Source organism: Synchiropus splendidus, chromosome 7, assembly GCF_027744825.2.
Source record: "Synchiropus splendidus isolate RoL2022-P1 chromosome 7, RoL_Sspl_1.0, whole genome shotgun sequence".
NCBI classification, from domain to species: domain Eukaryota; kingdom Metazoa; phylum Chordata; class Actinopteri; order Syngnathiformes; family Callionymidae; genus Synchiropus; species Synchiropus splendidus.
The window spans coordinates 11,386,680-11,405,279 of record NC_071340.1 but is presented as its reverse complement, the minus strand read 5'-3'; the positions used below and the strand labels follow the sequence as shown (position 1 = coordinate 11,405,279).

The following is an 18,600-nucleotide window of genomic DNA, read 5'->3' as shown; positions in this document are numbered from 1 at the left end:
TTAAAGACGTGGCCTTTTAGCATCCTCCAGCACGGCCTCTGTAAATCCTTTGTTTCATTTGGGATTAACACCAGTGTGTTCAATAGAAGTGTGTTCTGTTTGTGTGTAGATGTGAGACCAGTCCTCGGATAAATAGTAAATATTTCTGTCTGCTTACAACCCTTCGAGCATGCAGCCAAAACAAAAGAAAAGAAGAATCACATGTGCTGTTGGGATGAACGACAGGCCTTACCGACCAAACCGATTCCAACGGTCACTCTGGTTTGGAATAAACAGCCATAGATGATTTATGACCCAGCATGCTGAAGAAAAGTTCATGTTTGTGCTGTAAAGTTGAGTCCCACGTGATACTGGCACCAAGAGCCCTTGGTGAGGGATGATAATCTGAGAAAAGTTGTAGCTTCTTCTAAAAGAATAATCCAGAAAAGCCTTTGGTTCTGTGGAACACATGCAATCCTTCAAAATACATGTGCCAAAACACCACTGTTCCTTTGTCGATGGTTGAATAAAAGCTCCAAAAAATTGCATGAAGTCCGCCCTGACTTATCTATGTAGATTATAATCTAAGATAGTGTAAATATATATATCACACTCTATGTTACAGATTTAGTAGCATCGTCATGGTGACCGCTGTGAGATGCAATGGGCCAATAAGTGCAATATTTTCTGAATTAAAACCCTGTAAATACGTGCGAGTGAGCTTGTGCAGCAGCCACGGGTGAGTGTGTGTGTGTGCGAGTGTGTGTGTGTGTGTGTGTGTTGGAGAGAGTGTAACCCTGCCATATTATAATAAAGTGTGTTGTTTGTGTGTAAACCTTTTTGTACAAATGTACTCACTGTATTCCTGCTATTTGTTGGTTGTATATTCACGTCTACATGCAGTGTTGTTGTGAAAGATAGTCAGGGAGGTCGTCTTGTGGTCCGTCCGAAGGCATTCACTGATCAACTTTAACATTATGACCACCTGCTTACCATTGTGTTGATCTTCCTCCTTAACACAAAACCAGATCCATGTTTGTCATGACAAGAGTGGGACACTGTCCGACGCTGCCACCCAGAATCCAAGCTCAGTGACAGTGGACAGGTCAAGGGCCAGTTATGCAAGAAGAAGTCAAGATCATGAAAAACCTTCCCAACGTCCGGTGCTTCAGCAGCACCTCTGACTCTGTCGCTTGTTTGCTGCTCCGCAAACATAGTTTCTCAGACTCAAGAGCCCACAGGTGGTTATAATGTCATGAGTTATTCGTGTATGTGTGCACGTGTGTGTGCGAGAGTAACAATAATTTTATGCTAATAGCCATCCAATAAGTCAAGAGTCATTTAACATAGGTGTTACTCTGGCAAACTTCTATAGAAGGTGAATCTCTCTGAGTGACAGCAAGTAACGGTGTTTTTGAGGTCATAATAAATAAAACAATGCCATCTGACTCCTTCTGTGGTCTTTGTTGTCTGAAATAAAGTACAGCCGAACAGAAGCAAACAAAATGTTCTTGGAGTTCACTCGTTATTTGAGCTTGTATTTGAAGGTTGTGGGGACATCTAGTGGACACTTTGCTGCACAGTCGTATGGAACCACACACACACACACACGACACTTCCGTATTTCTGTCAGGACGTTTCATTCAAATAACGCGTTCCATCTCACCTTAAACCTAATCATCCAAAAACAAAATGACACAAACCCAATGATAATTACCTTATTATCTGGAAGCCTTCATATATATATATATATATATATATATATATATATATATATATATATATATATATATATATATATATATATATATATATTCAAAAACCGGCATTGCCGTCTGATTCGTTGACTATTGTACGACTTTTTTTTATTATTATTTTATAATTCTTATGTACTTATGACAGCACGCGCACAATGTTGTCCAGCAGATGGCAGCATTCCACAGATGCAAGAAACAGCCAGGCAGTGTCGCAGAATCAACCCATGCTTTTATTGAACCCATTTGCATATAAAAAAAATCAATCTTTTTTCTTTATTTTTATTTTTTTTACATAAAGTCTCATGATCTACAGTGCTATCCAATAGACTGCAATTAACAAGGATTCCATTAAAATAACATTTGAGTTGTCCTGTGAAACCTCCCGATGAGTTGGCATTCTAAAGACCCAAAAAATAGTTCGTCCTGAAGACTTTTTCTTTTTTTCCTCAAGATTACAGTTTCATACCATAAAAAAATAGAACACATAACGCGAAAAGAATGCACTGTTTCCATTGGTCCAGGGCTGTTTAGAATCTACAGTATGTGTGTCAAAATAGGATGCACCCCATTCCCCCTCTTTTCAGTCTTTATTCCAGGAACTTCTCCACCATCCCTCGCTTTTTTTTTTTCGTTTTTCGTTTTTGGATATTGCAAGGTAGTGAGTGGGAGTGTGGGCCGAGCATAGATTCGTGACACACTGTCAGTATTTCAGCCAGAATTAATGCAGCAGTGGCTGAACATGCAGATGTGCCCCTCAGTCACGTGTGCTTTAGCAGACCCAGCAGCAACTTCCTGCTCAGTGTTTGTCGCTGACCGCTCCTGTTGGGGGGGTGGGACCAAAGGGTCAGCACCTGGTCTACATGACTCCACCACATCTATAGGCCACACATCACTCACAGAGGAAATCTCAAACTCCTGGTTGACCTGAATCTCCCAACACTTTTTTTTTTTTTTTCCAACCCATCCGAGCGAATTTGGCTGTGAAGAAGGCAACTCTCCGTGAAGACGAGCAGGTCAACCGAGCCGGAGGATTCACTAATGCAGCAAAGGAGAACTAGAAAAGAAACCATAAAAAGGCTAAATGACATGTTTTGGATTTAAGGCACAGCCCATGGGCCAAGGAACAGCTTCTCTTTAAAAAACAATTTGGCTTTCCACCTCTTCCTCTCTCGCCTCTGAGTGCGGCCTCAGACCAGCAACGACTTTTTACACCCGCGCTCACGTGTAATAAACATTCTCTCAACAAGAGGTACGTAATACAGCCACACCATCACCAAAAGGGATGATTAAGAGTCGACCATTTACAACAAACGACGCTATGATGGTAATAACATTAATTATATATTATATACAGCACAATAAATATAGGTTTGTAAACAGCCATAAAAACCAGAACAAATCACAGATAAGGGCATCAGGTGAGGATGTAAATACAAAGAGGAACTCAACTCTTGGCACAAAATGAAAGATAAAGCAGTGTGCATTATTCTGTCTTAAAAAAATATCTTATTTACACAGAGAGGAACAAACAAACCAAAAAAAAAAGTCGTATTTGGGTTTGTGACTGACAAGCCTGATCTATGCTACAGTCCAATATTTACTGTACCACCTTTATATTGCAAAAATAAATAATAACAATAATACAGTATGTGTGTGGAAGTGAAAGGACGATGGGAGGAGACTCCTGGACGAGGTATAAGACGGCAATGTTCATGCAAGAGTGAAGAAAAGAGTCCGTGTGATCAGTGCATTCGAGGGCCAATGTGATGATGATGATGATGATGATGAAGGTCCTGAAAACAAAATGTTTGGATGGATGGAGAAAAAGTCTCTCTTGAGAATCAGAAACCGTAGCCATCACTACCAGGAGAGAAACTGACAATATTCCAGTGTTTGGCTTAATATATATTTAACTTGACATGACCTTGTCGACGCTGCAACAGGAACTACATTTCTTTGACCCCAAAAAGAGACCAAGACTAAACATGCAAACTTTGAAGGCCAATAAAATACGAATGAATCATTGATCAACAGAGATTCAAAGATGTTCTGCATCCTAAAGGTCAGCTCAGAAACTTCTCAGATTAGTGACATTTTACAAGGAAGGAGAAGTATAGCTATGTTTTAGTTTTTTTTTTTTTTATGGTCTTAAAAGAGATACTGCAATGTGACCGAAGAAAGTGCAATGCACTCACACTGGTGCGTGGTGAAGTCAAGACAGGGCTTTGTTGCTTGAGAGAGAATCATAGCAAAAACGGAGTGTTCTACTTGACGTCCATCAATAAAGTTCCTTTGTGCTAAAAGCATTTGCTCTTGTAATGTCGTAAGAATCTTGGTTACTGCACCATTAAAAGAAAAGCACCACTTAGTAAACAGCAGTTTCTATGATAGCACACTGTCTTTTTTTGGATTTCTTGATTGTTTACGATAGGAGCATTTGTTGTCTTCCCATGACTCCCATGTGTCCCAGACACAAGGTGAGGGAGGTGGGGGGCACCAGTCCATTGCTGGGCCCATAGAAACTACCACTCTTTAGAGTCACCAACTCGCTTTCGTTTTTGTACTGTGGGAGGAAAGCTGAGTGAAGAGGAAACCAACTGCAGTTGTTTTCTCAAGAAAGACTTTCTCTACATCCGCCTAACAAAAGTGGTGGAGCGATGGCAATAAGCCCAAAAAAAAAAAAAAAAGTCTAAGATCATTGGTATAAAATCACGCCGATAATAAAGACCATTATTATTTGGGTATAATCTGAGCACTAACAAGCGACTTCTAAAAAACAAAAGGTGCTTTTTGTCTCGACTAGAAACTTTGCATTGTCTCAGGATGTGTTCAACAGAACTGCAGGCAACGATAATCAAATTTAAAGGCTTCGCCACGAGAACTCTCACAACGAAAGAAAGAAATGCATTTTCAGTGTGGACGCACGACAGAGAGGACGATAAAATGCTCTGAGCGGATCAGCATCCTCTCTGCGAGCCACAGCCTGAAAAAGGTCTAGAAAATAAATGTCACGTACAGTACGAGGCCTCGGACGCGGATGTTTGAGCTTTGTGTCAGTAACAAGGAAGACTTCCACATCGATATACCCCCGGAAACCCTCCCACCGAGACGGCTTCACCTCTGCAGCGTCCGTCCGCGAGTCTCCACAGAGCACACCCGCTGTGAGGAGCAGAGACCGACTCCTCTTGTCAAGTGGAAAATGGGCACTTGCTTAAACGTTCAGGGAGAGAGGCGGAGGAGGGGATGTGTTTGGGGAGGAGCTAAAGAAACATCAGTAGGAAGGGAGAGGAAATTTTCCTGAGTGCAAAATAACTTGAAAAAGTACCGGCGGTGAACAAAGCTGAGCAGCTTTGGAAACATGGATGTATAAAAAACACAAAATATAAATAATCATCTGTCATTACTAAGAAGAACAGTTTGTCAGAGGAGGTGCGCCCACTGCTATGTGTCTTTCTCCTCCTCGTCCTCTGGAACCTCCTCCTCCACCACGCACGGCTGCGAACAAGGCGTCTCCTCTTCCTCCTCCGCCACCTCCTCGTCGTCATCCTCCCCGACCTGCTCGTCCAGCGGAATCTCCGTGGATTCAGAGTCCTGCGTGCAGAGCGTTTTCGAGTCCGTACAGCTGTTTTCATCCTCCTCCTCTTCCTCCTCCTCCTCCTCTTCCTCCTCCGGCTGGCTGCCGCTGTCCTTCTCCGTGTCCGACTCCCCGTCCTCCTCCAGAGTGAGCTCAAACTGGAACTTGTCCCCTCCTGGAGGTCGACCGCCTTCATCTGCGTCGTCCAAGGCTGGAGACGGGCTCTGAGGGATGGTGCTCTGGTACCACTCCCTGTTGTCCTCCAGCATGTCCAGGATGTCCTGGGCGTCTGGGTGGACCAGGTCGGCCCACGTCTCCCACAGTGGGTGGACGATGTAGTCGATGAAACCAACCTGTGGAGACGACTCAGAATCAGTCACTACATCCTCAATATGTCAAGCACCCTCCCAACCTGATAGATTTTGATAAGCAACCATTCTCTCTCAATCCTCTTATTTTTAGTTATTTCCCCAACTGTTTCCAACCGAACCCAAGTCAGTGTCCCATGGTGACTGCTGTATTATGTGTCTACACAACTAAACCTGTATTTTCAAACATAGATTCCAGGCTCACCTGGCTCTTCTCCACGGAGGCGTTGTGTTTGTCACACATGGGGCTGATCTCCATCCCTCTCTCCCTCTCTCGGTCGCCCTGGCTGAAGAACTCCTCCATGATCCGGTCGGTCCACTGGCGGTAGAGCTGCAGGGGTTTGGTGGGGTTGCTGAGGTCAGCGCAGTGCACCATATTCTGGAGTACCTGGAGATACAAATATAAAGGGTGAGACTCTGTGTGGGCACCCAGTCAGCGGAGTCATGTGTGACTAGAAGAATTCGATCACAACAGTGAGGTTGACCCCTAACCTGTATCCTGTCAGAGTAGTTGTCCAGCAGCAGGACACCGGAGCTGGTCACCTTCTTGGTCTCCACCATGGTCTTCAGATCAGCTAGTAGGTTCATGTGCTTGGACATGTCGGTGGCCAGAACCTGCACAGATAAACAGTAGGCGTCACCACAAACACTGAGACTCACCGCCGAGGAGTGCGGTGCTGGAGCAGGTGACTTACAATGTCGATGACCATCTTTCGCAGTGATTGTCGCTGTTTTTTGGTCAGATTTTGGAAGATGTCACAGTTCTCCTCCTGCAGGAGCTTGAAACCGACAGCCAGATGATGGTTCTCCAACACGGACGAGTCGTTGTACATCAGCGCCAGCTCAGAGTCTGCACAGGCGACGCACAACAGCATCTGTCTTTAACACTGAAGCTGCAGCTTCTACATGTTCATCATCATCATTTATCATTTTATTTCCTTTAACACACAAAAACGTGGACCACGTGAAGCTTCAATGCCATGAAAGAAAGTCTCACATCTTTCCAGTCAAACCATGACTCATATATTGCACCACACCGGAGCGTCTACGATCGGAGACGTGTCCTGAAACGTCTCACCAGAAACTTTCCACAAGGTGGCTTCGCTCATTTCAGGGACTCTGGCTGAGCTACACAGAAGTGGAGCTGCTGACAGCAGCTCATGATGACTCACTGACTTTACTGCAGGGATTCCCACACTTGGATTCAGAGGGGTGAGAAGCCACTTTTGTGGGTGACTCATGTGAATTAACAAGTAGGCAGCGGAAAATAAAAGCATTTTTTTGCGACTCTTGCAGCATCTTGTCCAGCAGAGTAAGTAGTTATGACATTAAACTAAACCTGAGCTGATGAAAGACAAGGTGGTTTGGTCTGTTGTCCAGTGGACATTGGATATTTAAATCTGCAAGGGGATACAATTTACATTATTTGCTATCATATTGTCTTGTTACATCTGTTTTTAAACAGTTTTTTACATTTAGCTAAATAATACAAATATAACTAACACAACAACAACAATAATAATAATAATAATAATAATAATAATAATAATAAACAAAAATCACACAGGAAAAACAAAAATATTTTGTTTAAAAGAAATCTGTCTTAAATTTACGATGAAAAGCCTAATTTTTTGAATGCTACAGACTTTCATCATGAGCTTTGAGCAGCAGAGGAACTCACTGGTGTTGATGAGGAACTGGTTGGAGACGCCAGGATGGTCCACGTCATGAATAGCACTAGCAAAGATGGCGGCCAGGATCTCCAGGTCCGTGAACACAGCCTGCAGGCGGGACGTCCCAGAAGGTTAGCAAAGGATACGAGGAGGAGACAAGCCTGACAACACCTATGTTCTGACCTCCAAAGCCGGTGTGGAGAGCAGCACATGAGTGGACTGAGTGACGTCAGCAGCATGGATGTTGTTGTGATAGGCCACGTCGCCATGGTAGTGGTCTTCTAAGGTCATCAGGTATGTAATAAAGGTGTCGAGTGGAATTTTAAAAGTTTTCAACAAGTCTCTTTCCTATGCAGCGGAGCAAAGGGAACCCAGATTAACATCACATTCTATCAGAGAAGACTCAAAATCCAGCAAGAAATACCTGGAAAATCGTGTACATCATGACTGTCAGCGGCCGATTCCCAGAGAACTCTGAGATTTTGAAAACATTAAGGCCCCATTTGTTTACATGTTCCAACTCCTGCGGTGGAAAAAAGAAAGGATTATTATTCCTCATGAAGAACATGTTGTGTAATGACATCTGGTGGCACTATTCAGTATCGCAGTGAAATGAAATGAATCACATAGAGCACAAAGAGTGAGCTGAGCCAGAGGGCAAGCCGTTTAATTGGCTTCTTACGTTTGACTTCCACTTTCAAATCGACTCACTAAAGCTAGTCGAAAGACAGCTGTGATGATTTCTGAGATAAAATATTGCCATAGAATATAAATAAAATGTGTCATTGAAAGTAGCCATTAGCACAACTATCATCTAGCAAAGGGCACCGTGACACTTCGGCTGATGCAATGATGCAACAGCAAATGACCAGTTTACTTACAGCACGTTCAGAGACGAACGTAAACAGCAGACACACAAACCTTAGCAAGTTCATCCTCAGTCTCCGTCTTGACACCAAAGCGGGGGATGTTGGAGTTTGTGAGACTGGACGAGTGTTGCAGCTTCTTCACTCCGCTGATCTGAGACATGGGTTTGTTCTTCTTCTCTTTCTCCTTCTGCGTCTGCGGGGACGGCATCTCCACCTCGTGCTGTTTGTCTGAAAGCCCGACACCAGTGTTCAGCTGAGCCACTGAAGCAGATCAAGCGTTCTGCAGCGCTACTTTGTCATCACTTACCCAGGAAGGTGCTGGAGATGAACTCAGACACCTGGTTCCCTGATCGACTCATCTCTGACAGGTGAGTCAGCTCCCTGTTCAACATTCGCTTGAACTGAAAAGGACAAAGATAAGGAGTTGAATATTTTACAAGATGAACGAACGTCATGAACCGAGCTCTCACATTGCATCGTAAATTCTGGTGTACGAGTCGCTCTGCGTCTGGATAACAGACATTCAAATACAAACAGCTAGAAGATCACATTTTCAAAATGGAAACATATTAAAGAGCATTATTGAAAAACGCAACACGTTAAAGAGCATTATTAAAATGTCTCATTCCGAATTTTGTTTTTGTAGAATAGCAATGGAAGCCATGTTATCATAATGAAACCAGACAATATTTGTCATTTCACATTGAATCAAACTAGTTATTCAATTTTGCCTGGGAAAAAAACTTGATCAGGAGTAAATGCAAATTGTGAAGTGAGATCTGTAACGGTACAAATGTTAATGAACAGAAAAATGAATGAAATTTCATTAAATTAATAATTACAGAATTTTTCTTACTTAATTGAACTTCTTTTAATGTTTGTTTTTCCAGGGGGAAATGAAAACTACCAACACACTCAAGTGCATCTTCATTACATAAAAAAAATCTCTCATTTTTTTTTCTCATTTCCTCATAATAAATGAGATAACTTGCATTAAAAAAAAACAAAGTTAGCAATGTTTATAGATACGATAATGTGACAAATGTATTCAAAAAAAGCAAACCAAAAACAGGGGGAACATGCCTATATAATATTTATGTCAATAATGATTGTTGCCAAACTTCCACAGAAATAAATGATGATCGAATCGAACATTTCCAAAGAAACCAAGAGGAAACTTGCGTTATAATTTTGCAGTGAAGTAAATGACATGCTTGGATGTGTGTATGGTATGTTCTGCATGTGCAGGGGGGATTGAACATAATGTTGGGGAGCAGTTAGTCTCCAGTCAGAACAAGCCCGTCTTTGCTTCTGTCATGTTGGTAAGTGGAGAGGGAGGAACGGGTCTGTGCACTCTGACTTACGACAGTACAGTACAGTAATAGATTTCTGAAAGGAAAACTGTCCCGGAATTTGTTTACATTCACTCAACCGCTTTTCCTCTTTATGTGGTGCGAGGGACAGAAAAACCTGGACATCACTGGGCACATATATACACAGAGCGGTCAATTGAATTTGCGCACGCTTTTGAACTGTGGGAGGAAACCGGAGTGCTGGGAGCAAACCCATATAATCCTGAGGAGAACACAGAAGCTCCAGCAGACAGGGCTTCAAACCCCAAGTCCATTCGACCCACTGACCTCCTCACCACCACCTCACTGTGAGTCCTGTGAGTCCAACTGCTCATAAACCAATTCAGTGGCTTTAAAAGAGCTCGCCGTCTGATAAAGGTCGGTGAACTCTGCTCCATCACAACCAACACCATGCAGACTGGGACCAGCGTCCTGTACGTCTGGCCTCCAGTTCACACCCCCCACCCTCCCTCCGTGCTTCTGCCGGGTCTGATTGAAGTGGCAGCCCCCAAATTTAGCTCCAGCCTGTGTTTTGATGAGCCGCCTGATTGACGCCGAGGAAAACACTTGAAATCAGGGAGTAAAGTTGAGTGGTTGGCAAACGTAACCCAAGGAATCGCAAAACAAAACAAACGGAATTTGGTGAAAACGCTCTCCTCCAAATACATCACCTATTGATCAGCTACCTAAACCGATATTGATCCTCTAAAAGGACCATTACTGTAGTCAAAGTACTTAGTGTGCAATTGTGTATTGACTGGAACACACCACAGGGTGTGTTTAGGTTCAGGTTTTTTAGGGTTTTTTTGTGTTTATTTATTTTTTTTATTGTTAAAGACACCACTGAAGGTGTTGAAATCGAGATCAGTAAACCAGTTTTTGGTAGATGCTAAATATTCTCGCTGAAAAAAAACACTCGGGAACAAGAAATAAATAATATAAAATGAATTCCGATGTATTTTATGAAAAACTGGAGGATTCATTCTGAGTGAAATCACAAAGAAAAGAATCAATAATACTAATAAAAGCAGAATAACTCCATGAAAATGTGAATCACAAGAAAACGCAAACAATTTTGAAGCCAAAAATAATGAAAAATAATAAAAATATGGACTAATAATAAGGTCCTGGTGTCTTACCTTAATGTACCCCCAAGACACAGAGAGCAAATAGTTTGCTTCTGGCATTTTGAAAACTGTCCCAAAGACAAGGTTTAAAAATCCACGGGATGTTTGGGGTGACTACACAGCTGAGAGCCAGAAACTGCCAACCAGCGTAATCACATCATCGGAGTCCAGTAAGGAAAGATCCAGTGAGTCAATCATCCCCAAAATGAAGACAAGTTGAGAGACGCTGGAGAGGAATATTGCGCATCACAGATCCGGTGTATCATGGCCACACACACACACACACACGTGCAGCAGGGATGCAGGAAGGTGCTGCTGAGCCGGTGAATAATTAACAATGGATGCTGATCCCAAAGCGACGGGAGAGTGGAAATATTTCGGTCAATATGCTGCGGCTTCTTGACTGGCTGCCCGCTCCCGTGTTCATGACACACACACTCTCGTGTGTAGCCACAGCCCTGTCACGCGGCGGCAGCCAATCGCAGCCCAGAGATGACAGAAGGGTGAGATCATCATGGACTCTCATTGGCCACTGGTGATGAAGCCTGCATCTCACCTGCTGTGTGATTGGCCCAGACCGAAGCAAACGGAAAATCAACATCCTGCTGGTCCGAGGTGTGCGGCGGACATATGTGTGTGTCTTTCCAAGTTGTCAGAGGACCTGAACGGGTTACCTCATCTGCTACGACACAAGCACCTGAGGTCAGCGCTGACGGTGGTGGTGGGGTCCACGAGTGAGATGAGAGGACGCAAACATCTCCAGCACATCAGTGCTGGGAAGCGAACACACGTCAGACTAATGTGAAGTGGGACCAGAGAATAGAGGAGGTCAGCGTGTGGGCGCATCCACGGCTCTTTATTTCACTTATTCCAGCAGCTGTTGAATGGAGTTGGGAGAAGCACCATGAATGATGCACACTCTCCTCTGTTGTGCAGGGCAATGCCTTTATAAAAGGTACAGTACACACCTTTGGAGGCTTGGTGTCATGGCGCTCCGGTTTCCTCCCACTAACAAAATACATGCATTTGTGTTTCAAAAGACCCAGCCCTTCATTCATTCCTTTTCTCCCATCATAGCTGTTAAACTAAAATACTAGGGGTGGGATTTGATTTGGTATAAAATTATTTGCCACAAGGAGCCACATATTTCAATTTGAATGAATTGGGCATATTACTGAATCAAATCATGGACCCATACATACATTTAAACAACAAAATATTAATTCAGATTTTCTGCTGACACATGTAATTCAACTACTTTTGGGTTGTTTTTTGTCATTTACCTACCACAGTTTTGAACGGTAACATGAAATATTTTTATTCAGGAAAAAAAAAAAGATCTGTTGTCGCAGGTATGAGGACCACACGTTATAATAATAAAATTAAAACTGTGCCCGAACACACTCATAAGATGTAATGACATGCGCTCCTCAGTGCACCTCCAGTTTCTTGAGCGTGTGCATGTGATGTTGGACAGATATTTACTGTATATACACGAACCTACTGACACGTGACACCTGTGAAATTATATTTTGCTTCATGTTGATTTATTTAATGTTGATTTCATTGAGTAAATGATGTTGGCAACATTTGAATGCATTTCTTGGGTCTGGTCTCAAATGCAGCTTTGGAACAAGCTGCATAGTTGCCGCTGCTCTTGTTTGCACTACAGCATCTCACTCTTAGACTAGGTTTCCATGACTTTTTAAATCCATCTGACATATAAAACGGCTGGAAATCCCCGGTACGAGCTCATACATGTGCTGGTGAGCGTGTGCCGGTCCAGCAGCTCCGGTGATTGAAAAGGGACGGAAGCCGCCTCAGCCTACTTCACACCCCAGCAGCCTGCAAGGACAGTAATTTACAGCTGCGCCGGAGCAGATGAGCCCGTGACAACCTGAGATCCAACAGCCTGGAGTCACACCATATACAGTGAAGACGTCCACGGAAACACTGCCGCCACACACACTTTTCCACTTCCGATAATACACACAGGTATCGACGGCTCGGCTCTGAGGTGCGAACACAAACTATTGGGGATGAATTGGAAAGTGTCACACCAGCCATGCGTGTCACATGTTGCTTACCGCCCAAAATATCCAGCCTATATAGGTGTTATGTCTATTTTTTTAAAAAAGGAGTTACTCCACTTTCCTCCCACAGAGACACTTGTCTAGAAGTGTGTGTGCACTGGACTGGTGACACACTGACACACACAAAACAGAAGCACAGCTGATCATTCAGCTAGTGAAATGTGACCCATAGCCGCTTCGAAGACTGTACAACCTGTGAAACGTCTGCATGTGGAAGGGGCTGGCTGGTTCTTTGGCTGTTGCCATGACAACAAGACAGTTGTTCCAGTGTGGCGCCGTCAGGCAGGAAACAGTTAACAAAAAACAGATATGTCTTCAGTTGTAAATGATGCCTAGACACCTGGCTCCAGTGTGCGATCGCGGCTTCCATCAGCAGTGAAATTAAAGCTTGTCTCTGCATTCACCCCCTCTTCCCGCCCCCCGCCGGGTTGTGTGACATCACGGAGCGTGACATCACCGGGGCTGATCAGCATTCAGAGCGGTGCAGCACCTTCCTTCCACACATGCGCACTCGCACACACGCTGGAGGCACCACAGCTCACAGCACAAACACAAGCTGCAAGTCCTCACAGACACAGAGGCTCGTAGTCCACCCAACAGGCTGATGTGAGACCCAGACTGAAGTTACGAGCAAGAAGCCGGAAACATGAACATGAATGAGTGTCGAAGCGTGTCATTCACAAGTGAAGACTGAAGCTCCTAGACAGAGACACTCAGAACAATTCTGCCTTTTACTGAACACAATTGTTGTTTAATTCTGTCGTTCTAGAGAAGCACATTATCGTGGCATTTCTAATGTCCTTTTTGAATTCTCCAGACACCTATATTATAGAATATCTAATATTTATAGTAGAATATCTCTCTTAGCTAAAGTGTTATTCATTTTGCACACAGTTTCCATTAGTTTGTGTTATATATAATTTTTCAGTAATAATAAAATACTTCAATATTCCTAAGCTTTGTTTTAAATTATTAACAATAGTTTTAACCAATTATAATGAATTACTGCACAAAAATGAATGTATTTTATTTTCACATTTAATAATCAAACAAATGATTTCACCTGTTTTACTTTTAAGACAATTGAAGACAATATTTTGTGTTCTTTTTTCTACGGAGCCTCCACACCATTATTAATAGTATGACACCTTAGTGTCCCCACAAGCACCACTGAGCCCTGGCTGTCTGGAACCCCTGCTTCATGACCATTCAACAATAGTTCTGGAAATTGCCAAGACTATTTGGCTCTTGTGGAAACTTCTCACACCCACTTGCTGCTCACTCACTGCCAAAATACATCCCACCAGTTGATGGTTGCCAAGATAACAAGATCATCAGTCATTTGTATGTATTATACATGTCAGAGAATCTCTGCACAATCACAAATATCAGAGCAAACTTGTTTCTAAATATTCTCCACTAAATCCTTAAACTGTAATTGAATTTGTACTAAAACTTTTTTTTTTTATCCTGCGGTGATTATTAATATGAGGCAGCCAAGCTAGACGTACACAGCAGGACACGGCCAGTCACACTCTGACCTACATCCAAAGTCACCAGTAGTCACCAGGAAATGAGAAACTTGGGGCAAACTAACTCAAGTGCATGAAGAAGATAGAGCCTTCGCACAGAGCACACAGACGTTGATACAGAGTAGGACTTGAACCTCGCAGCTGACCACTGCATTCACGTCAACACAGCAGAATGACTTCTAAGGTGAGAATAGCTCATCAGTTTGTGTTTTCATCCACTTTCAAAACTTGCTTTAAGAAAGCTAAGCCAACATCCAGGCATAAAATCATTATTCAAAGTTTCTGTTTTTCCAGACACAATATGTTATATATATATTTATTGGTAATCATTACAAACCGTTATCACTTCAGTGTCGACATGACAGAAATGAACTGGCCATGGAAGTTGGGAAACTTTTCTCACCTTGTTGGAGGCCATCTCGCTGACCGAGTGCCTGGTCTGCAGCGTCTCCAGCTGGTCCAAGCACCAGTCCAGCTCCTCCAGGGTCTCAGTGGCCAGTTTCTGGTAGGCCTCCTCTGCAGGGGCAAGACAGGAGGGCAGGGGGTCAGTGAGCGGCCGCTTGAGAGGGCTAGTGGACGGCCCAGGCACGGGGTCTCCCACCCCACACACAGCTAAGCTGGGATACCCCGAGTAGACGCATGGGTGACTCTTCATGCTGGACAGGGAAAGCCAGCTGTGGGGTCTGGGAGGGGGTCCCTTGCTGTCCGCTGTTTCAATCGACCGATGAGCAATCGCACATCAGCTGCAGGTCACAGCTTCTCTTCAAGGTAGCAAATAATCCAGCACAAAAATGGACAATAATCCCACAGAGAGCAGCTGCTGGTGGTCAGAAGGTGTCCAGAGGAACAACACGACGAAGGTCCGCCACCAACACTCGCACAACAGGGATCAATGTATATTTAAGGTTGAAGGCTTGAATCATTCAGGAGACGTGTAATTCCAGTCATGTAGCAGGATGAAGAGCAGTCTGCTAAGCGGGCCCATGTTTGCCGGAGCAGGGATGGGGGCAGAGAAGATCCAGCACCAGACTCAGGACCACCTCAGATCCATGTCAGCGAGGTCCAGCATGGCGCACAATTGTTCACAGCATCCCGGCGTCATTAACAAATACAAAGGCATCTCACTCACTCACACACACACACACACACACACACACACACACACACACACACACACACACACACACACACACACAGACAGACATGCACCACACACACAGCTAACCATAACACATCCTGATCTTTGTCTCCTCCTGCAATAACAGTCCCAGATTTAAGGGGAAAAAAAGGAAAAATCCTGTGCTGTGAGAGTGAGTGTTTTCTGGAGATGCTGTGAGCGTGTGTGTGAGTATGGGGGGGTGGGCTGCTGTTGCTTCGGCGTCCCTGGTAGCCAAACGTGCTGCTTTCCCCAAGCTGAAGCTAAAGCCTGAGAGGACTGCACTATGGATGGGGAAGGGAGAGAGACAAAACCTGGAGTGGAAGTGGAGGAGAGGAGCCGAAGGAGGAGACCACTTGTCAAGAGTCACCAAAACAACGGGGTAAACAAACGAAGAGGACCAAGAAGTTGCTGACACTTGGCTTTCATTTGGTGAAAAATCATCATGCAGCGTCTCACTCCTAGGTCCCTAACATAATCCGCTGCATCACGTCTAGTTGGTGGCACTTACAAACCTATTTTTGTCACCATAATGGCAGCTGTCTAGGAAAGTGGATCATACGCAGCACACGGGAGGACAAGGAGACACCAACGTGGGCCCTTGAGCAAGGTACACGGCGCTGCATGCCTCCCCTCTGTAAGTCACCTTGCACTAAAATGTCAAATGAGTTGAACACAAGAGGGAGTTGAAAAAGCTGCAACTTTTACAACATTGTTTGTTATTGATGGTGTATATCCCAGCTCAAAACTGAACACCTCAAGTCACCTCATTTATCCCCCCCCCCCATTGTCTTCTGTGTCCCCCCTCTGCTGCTTCATTGTCTCAGACAAATCTCTCCCTCCCTCCTTCCATTCGTCTTCCTCTCCCACAATCTTGTTTCCTCCGCTGATCTCCGCACATCCTTCCTGCTCCCCTCTTGTGTCTCTCCCACCCTCCTCTTCGTCTCTCTCCCCGATGTGGTGTCAGTGGCTGGGGTGCTACTCTTTCTGACAGCAACTGCACTGACGTCAATGACATTCCTCTCATGCTTAGTGCGACATCAGACACCAGCGCTCGGAGAGAGGCCACTCTGCTGCACAGACACACGGCGGCACACAAACTGCGAACCGGAACAGGCCCACACTGAACCCGGACTGCAACGGAAGGAGGAGGGGGCGAGGGAAACCAGGGATTCCAGAGAACACAGTCCGATGGAAGAGATGTTGGAATGATGATGTCACCATGTCACCTCGGAAATGGTGATTTAAATGGTTAAGATAGTAATGTGAGCGATAGTAATGTGATGGATATGTATGACTTAAATCCCTGGAAACATTATGCTACTTTGCTAATTTACTTTACTACATTAATTGGAATAGAAAAAAAAACTTTTTTTCCCTTTCCCCCTTAAAAGATTACAGAGTCCTGGAAGTGACATGCATGTGTTTATTTTTTTTGGATGTGGCATGCATGACTTTGTTATTTTTTTGCCCAAGATGACAGCTATCTCAAGATAATTTTTATCTCAAGATACAATCGTAAATGTCAGCGCGAGTGAGTAGAAGCCACTTGATCAGAGTGTTAAAAGCGCACAGACTTTGCCGTCAGCAATATTCTGACTTGCAGAGATAAAATTTATCTCGAGATAACTGTTATATCAGGCTAAAAAAAAAAGAAAGTCATGCATGACACATCCAAAAAAAATAAACACATGCATGTCACCTCCAGGGCTCCATAAAAGATGGATTAAGCCTCCCTTTATAATCTGCTTAAATTTGGTTACTGACTTATCATCTATCACCAAATACATACTGTATTTTATCAGATTTCTTCTTCTCATTATTTTTTTTTAATCAAAGAATTACCCTCAATGAAGGCTAATGTAATTCGATGATGTCCAATGCACGTTTTTTTCCTCATAAATAACAGGCAGCACTGGAGGAGAAGGACAGTCTGTCTCATCATTCAGACACAACAATAACTGATATGTTGCAGGTGTGTCAGCACAAGCTGTGCACCTCAGGTTTGACAGCAAAACTCGCGTTGCTAGCTTCAAAGTGAGAGTTAAAGTGAGCACATACCTGTAAAGGTGGTCTTGGTGATGGGCGGTGGATTACACATTGGTGATCTTCTGTTCAAAAATGAGGAAAAAATATGAGCTTAGAAATTTACTTCAACGTCATTTAGTTTCAGGGTACTGTTGTTGTAATACTGCTTATGGACAGCAGAGGTCGCGCCAAAACCATGATGTGACAATCCTAACCGACCTCAAGCGAACGTTAAATCACGTGTCTCCCGGGAAGCAGAGAGGTCGTGAATCTCAGGACAAACTTACTTATTCGACGCTCTGTCTTGCTGTAGGTTTGTTAATGCACCGAAGTTGTTCCGTACAGTTCTCAAGCTGGCGAGAACCTGAAAGCGAAAACCACAGATTCAGACTGAGTCACTCTTTAACTGAAGCAACATGAAAACATCACACTGTCATGCGTGCAAAATGACTCACCTGTGCAAAAGGCGTTACAATCATATCGTCTCCATGACTACAAAACACAGAAATGTCAAAGTTTTCATTAAAATACGCACATTTAAGACGTCATTATCCTGACGTGACCTTTGCAGCGTAGACTTTTCACATTCAAATGAGTTGATTAAATGGCATAAACATCAAGAAAAAAACCCAAAAAAAACATCTGAATTCAATTTTGACGCTCTCTAAATGTAACACTGCTATGCAGCTGTTGGATGCTCTACTTCCAGGCATTATCACATATAGAAAACAAAACTGAATCAAGAGAGTCTCAGAACTGCTGTCAGTTTCTGCGATTGCAATATCGCTTTGTTCTCAAGGAGCCTTTGACCTCTGAGTTCTAATACTCAATGGTTCTCTTACTAGCCCCTTGGAGGGTTTTCCGTCGAACACGTCTGGGAAGAGGTCATCGCCTCAGATGAGACCTCAGGATATCTCAGTGACGGTGACGGTTTTGAACATGTCACGCAGCAGCTGGGGCTTCATATGTAATAGGTGACTGTTGTTTCTTTACAAATGTCACCATGAAAGAACTCTGAATCATAACAATCTCTATGTGATTTGAGAGAGACATGGGCTGGAGGGGCCTTCACAAAGACAGAAGGAAACTCAA

General features: G+C 43.7%; 1 protein-coding gene across 14 annotated transcripts in view; it reads right to left on the bottom strand.

The window, feature by feature from the left end:
• Window positions 1-1,951: 1,951 nt before the first annotated feature.
• Window positions 1,952-18,600, bottom strand: part of pde4d (phosphodiesterase 4D, cAMP-specific) — a 182,484-nt gene continuing 165,835 nt past the window's right edge. For all 14 annotated transcript variants that reach the window (XM_053869799.1, XM_053869805.1, XM_053869795.1 and 11 more), the window contains 13 exons: window positions 17,964-18,000; window positions 17,796-17,872; window positions 17,542-17,591; window positions 14,728-14,840; window positions 8,528-8,621; window positions 8,273-8,448; window positions 7,776-7,874; window positions 7,535-7,699; window positions 7,360-7,459; window positions 6,374-6,528; window positions 6,171-6,293; window positions 5,884-6,066; window positions 1,952-5,663 (listed from right to left, as the gene is read on the bottom strand). In XM_053869799.1, the coding sequence (XP_053725774.1) occupies window positions 5,178-5,663; window positions 5,884-6,066; window positions 6,171-6,293; window positions 6,374-6,528; window positions 7,360-7,459; window positions 7,535-7,699; window positions 7,776-7,874; window positions 8,273-8,448; window positions 8,528-8,621; window positions 14,728-14,840; window positions 17,542-17,591; window positions 17,796-17,872; window positions 17,964-18,000 (1,858 nt within the window). In that variant the 3' untranslated portion in view covers window positions 1,952-5,177. The remainder of the gene's footprint in view (window positions 5,664-5,883; window positions 6,067-6,170; window positions 6,294-6,373; window positions 6,529-7,359; window positions 7,460-7,534; window positions 7,700-7,775; window positions 7,875-8,272; window positions 8,449-8,527; window positions 8,622-14,727; window positions 14,841-17,541; window positions 17,592-17,795; window positions 17,873-17,963; window positions 18,001-18,600) is intronic.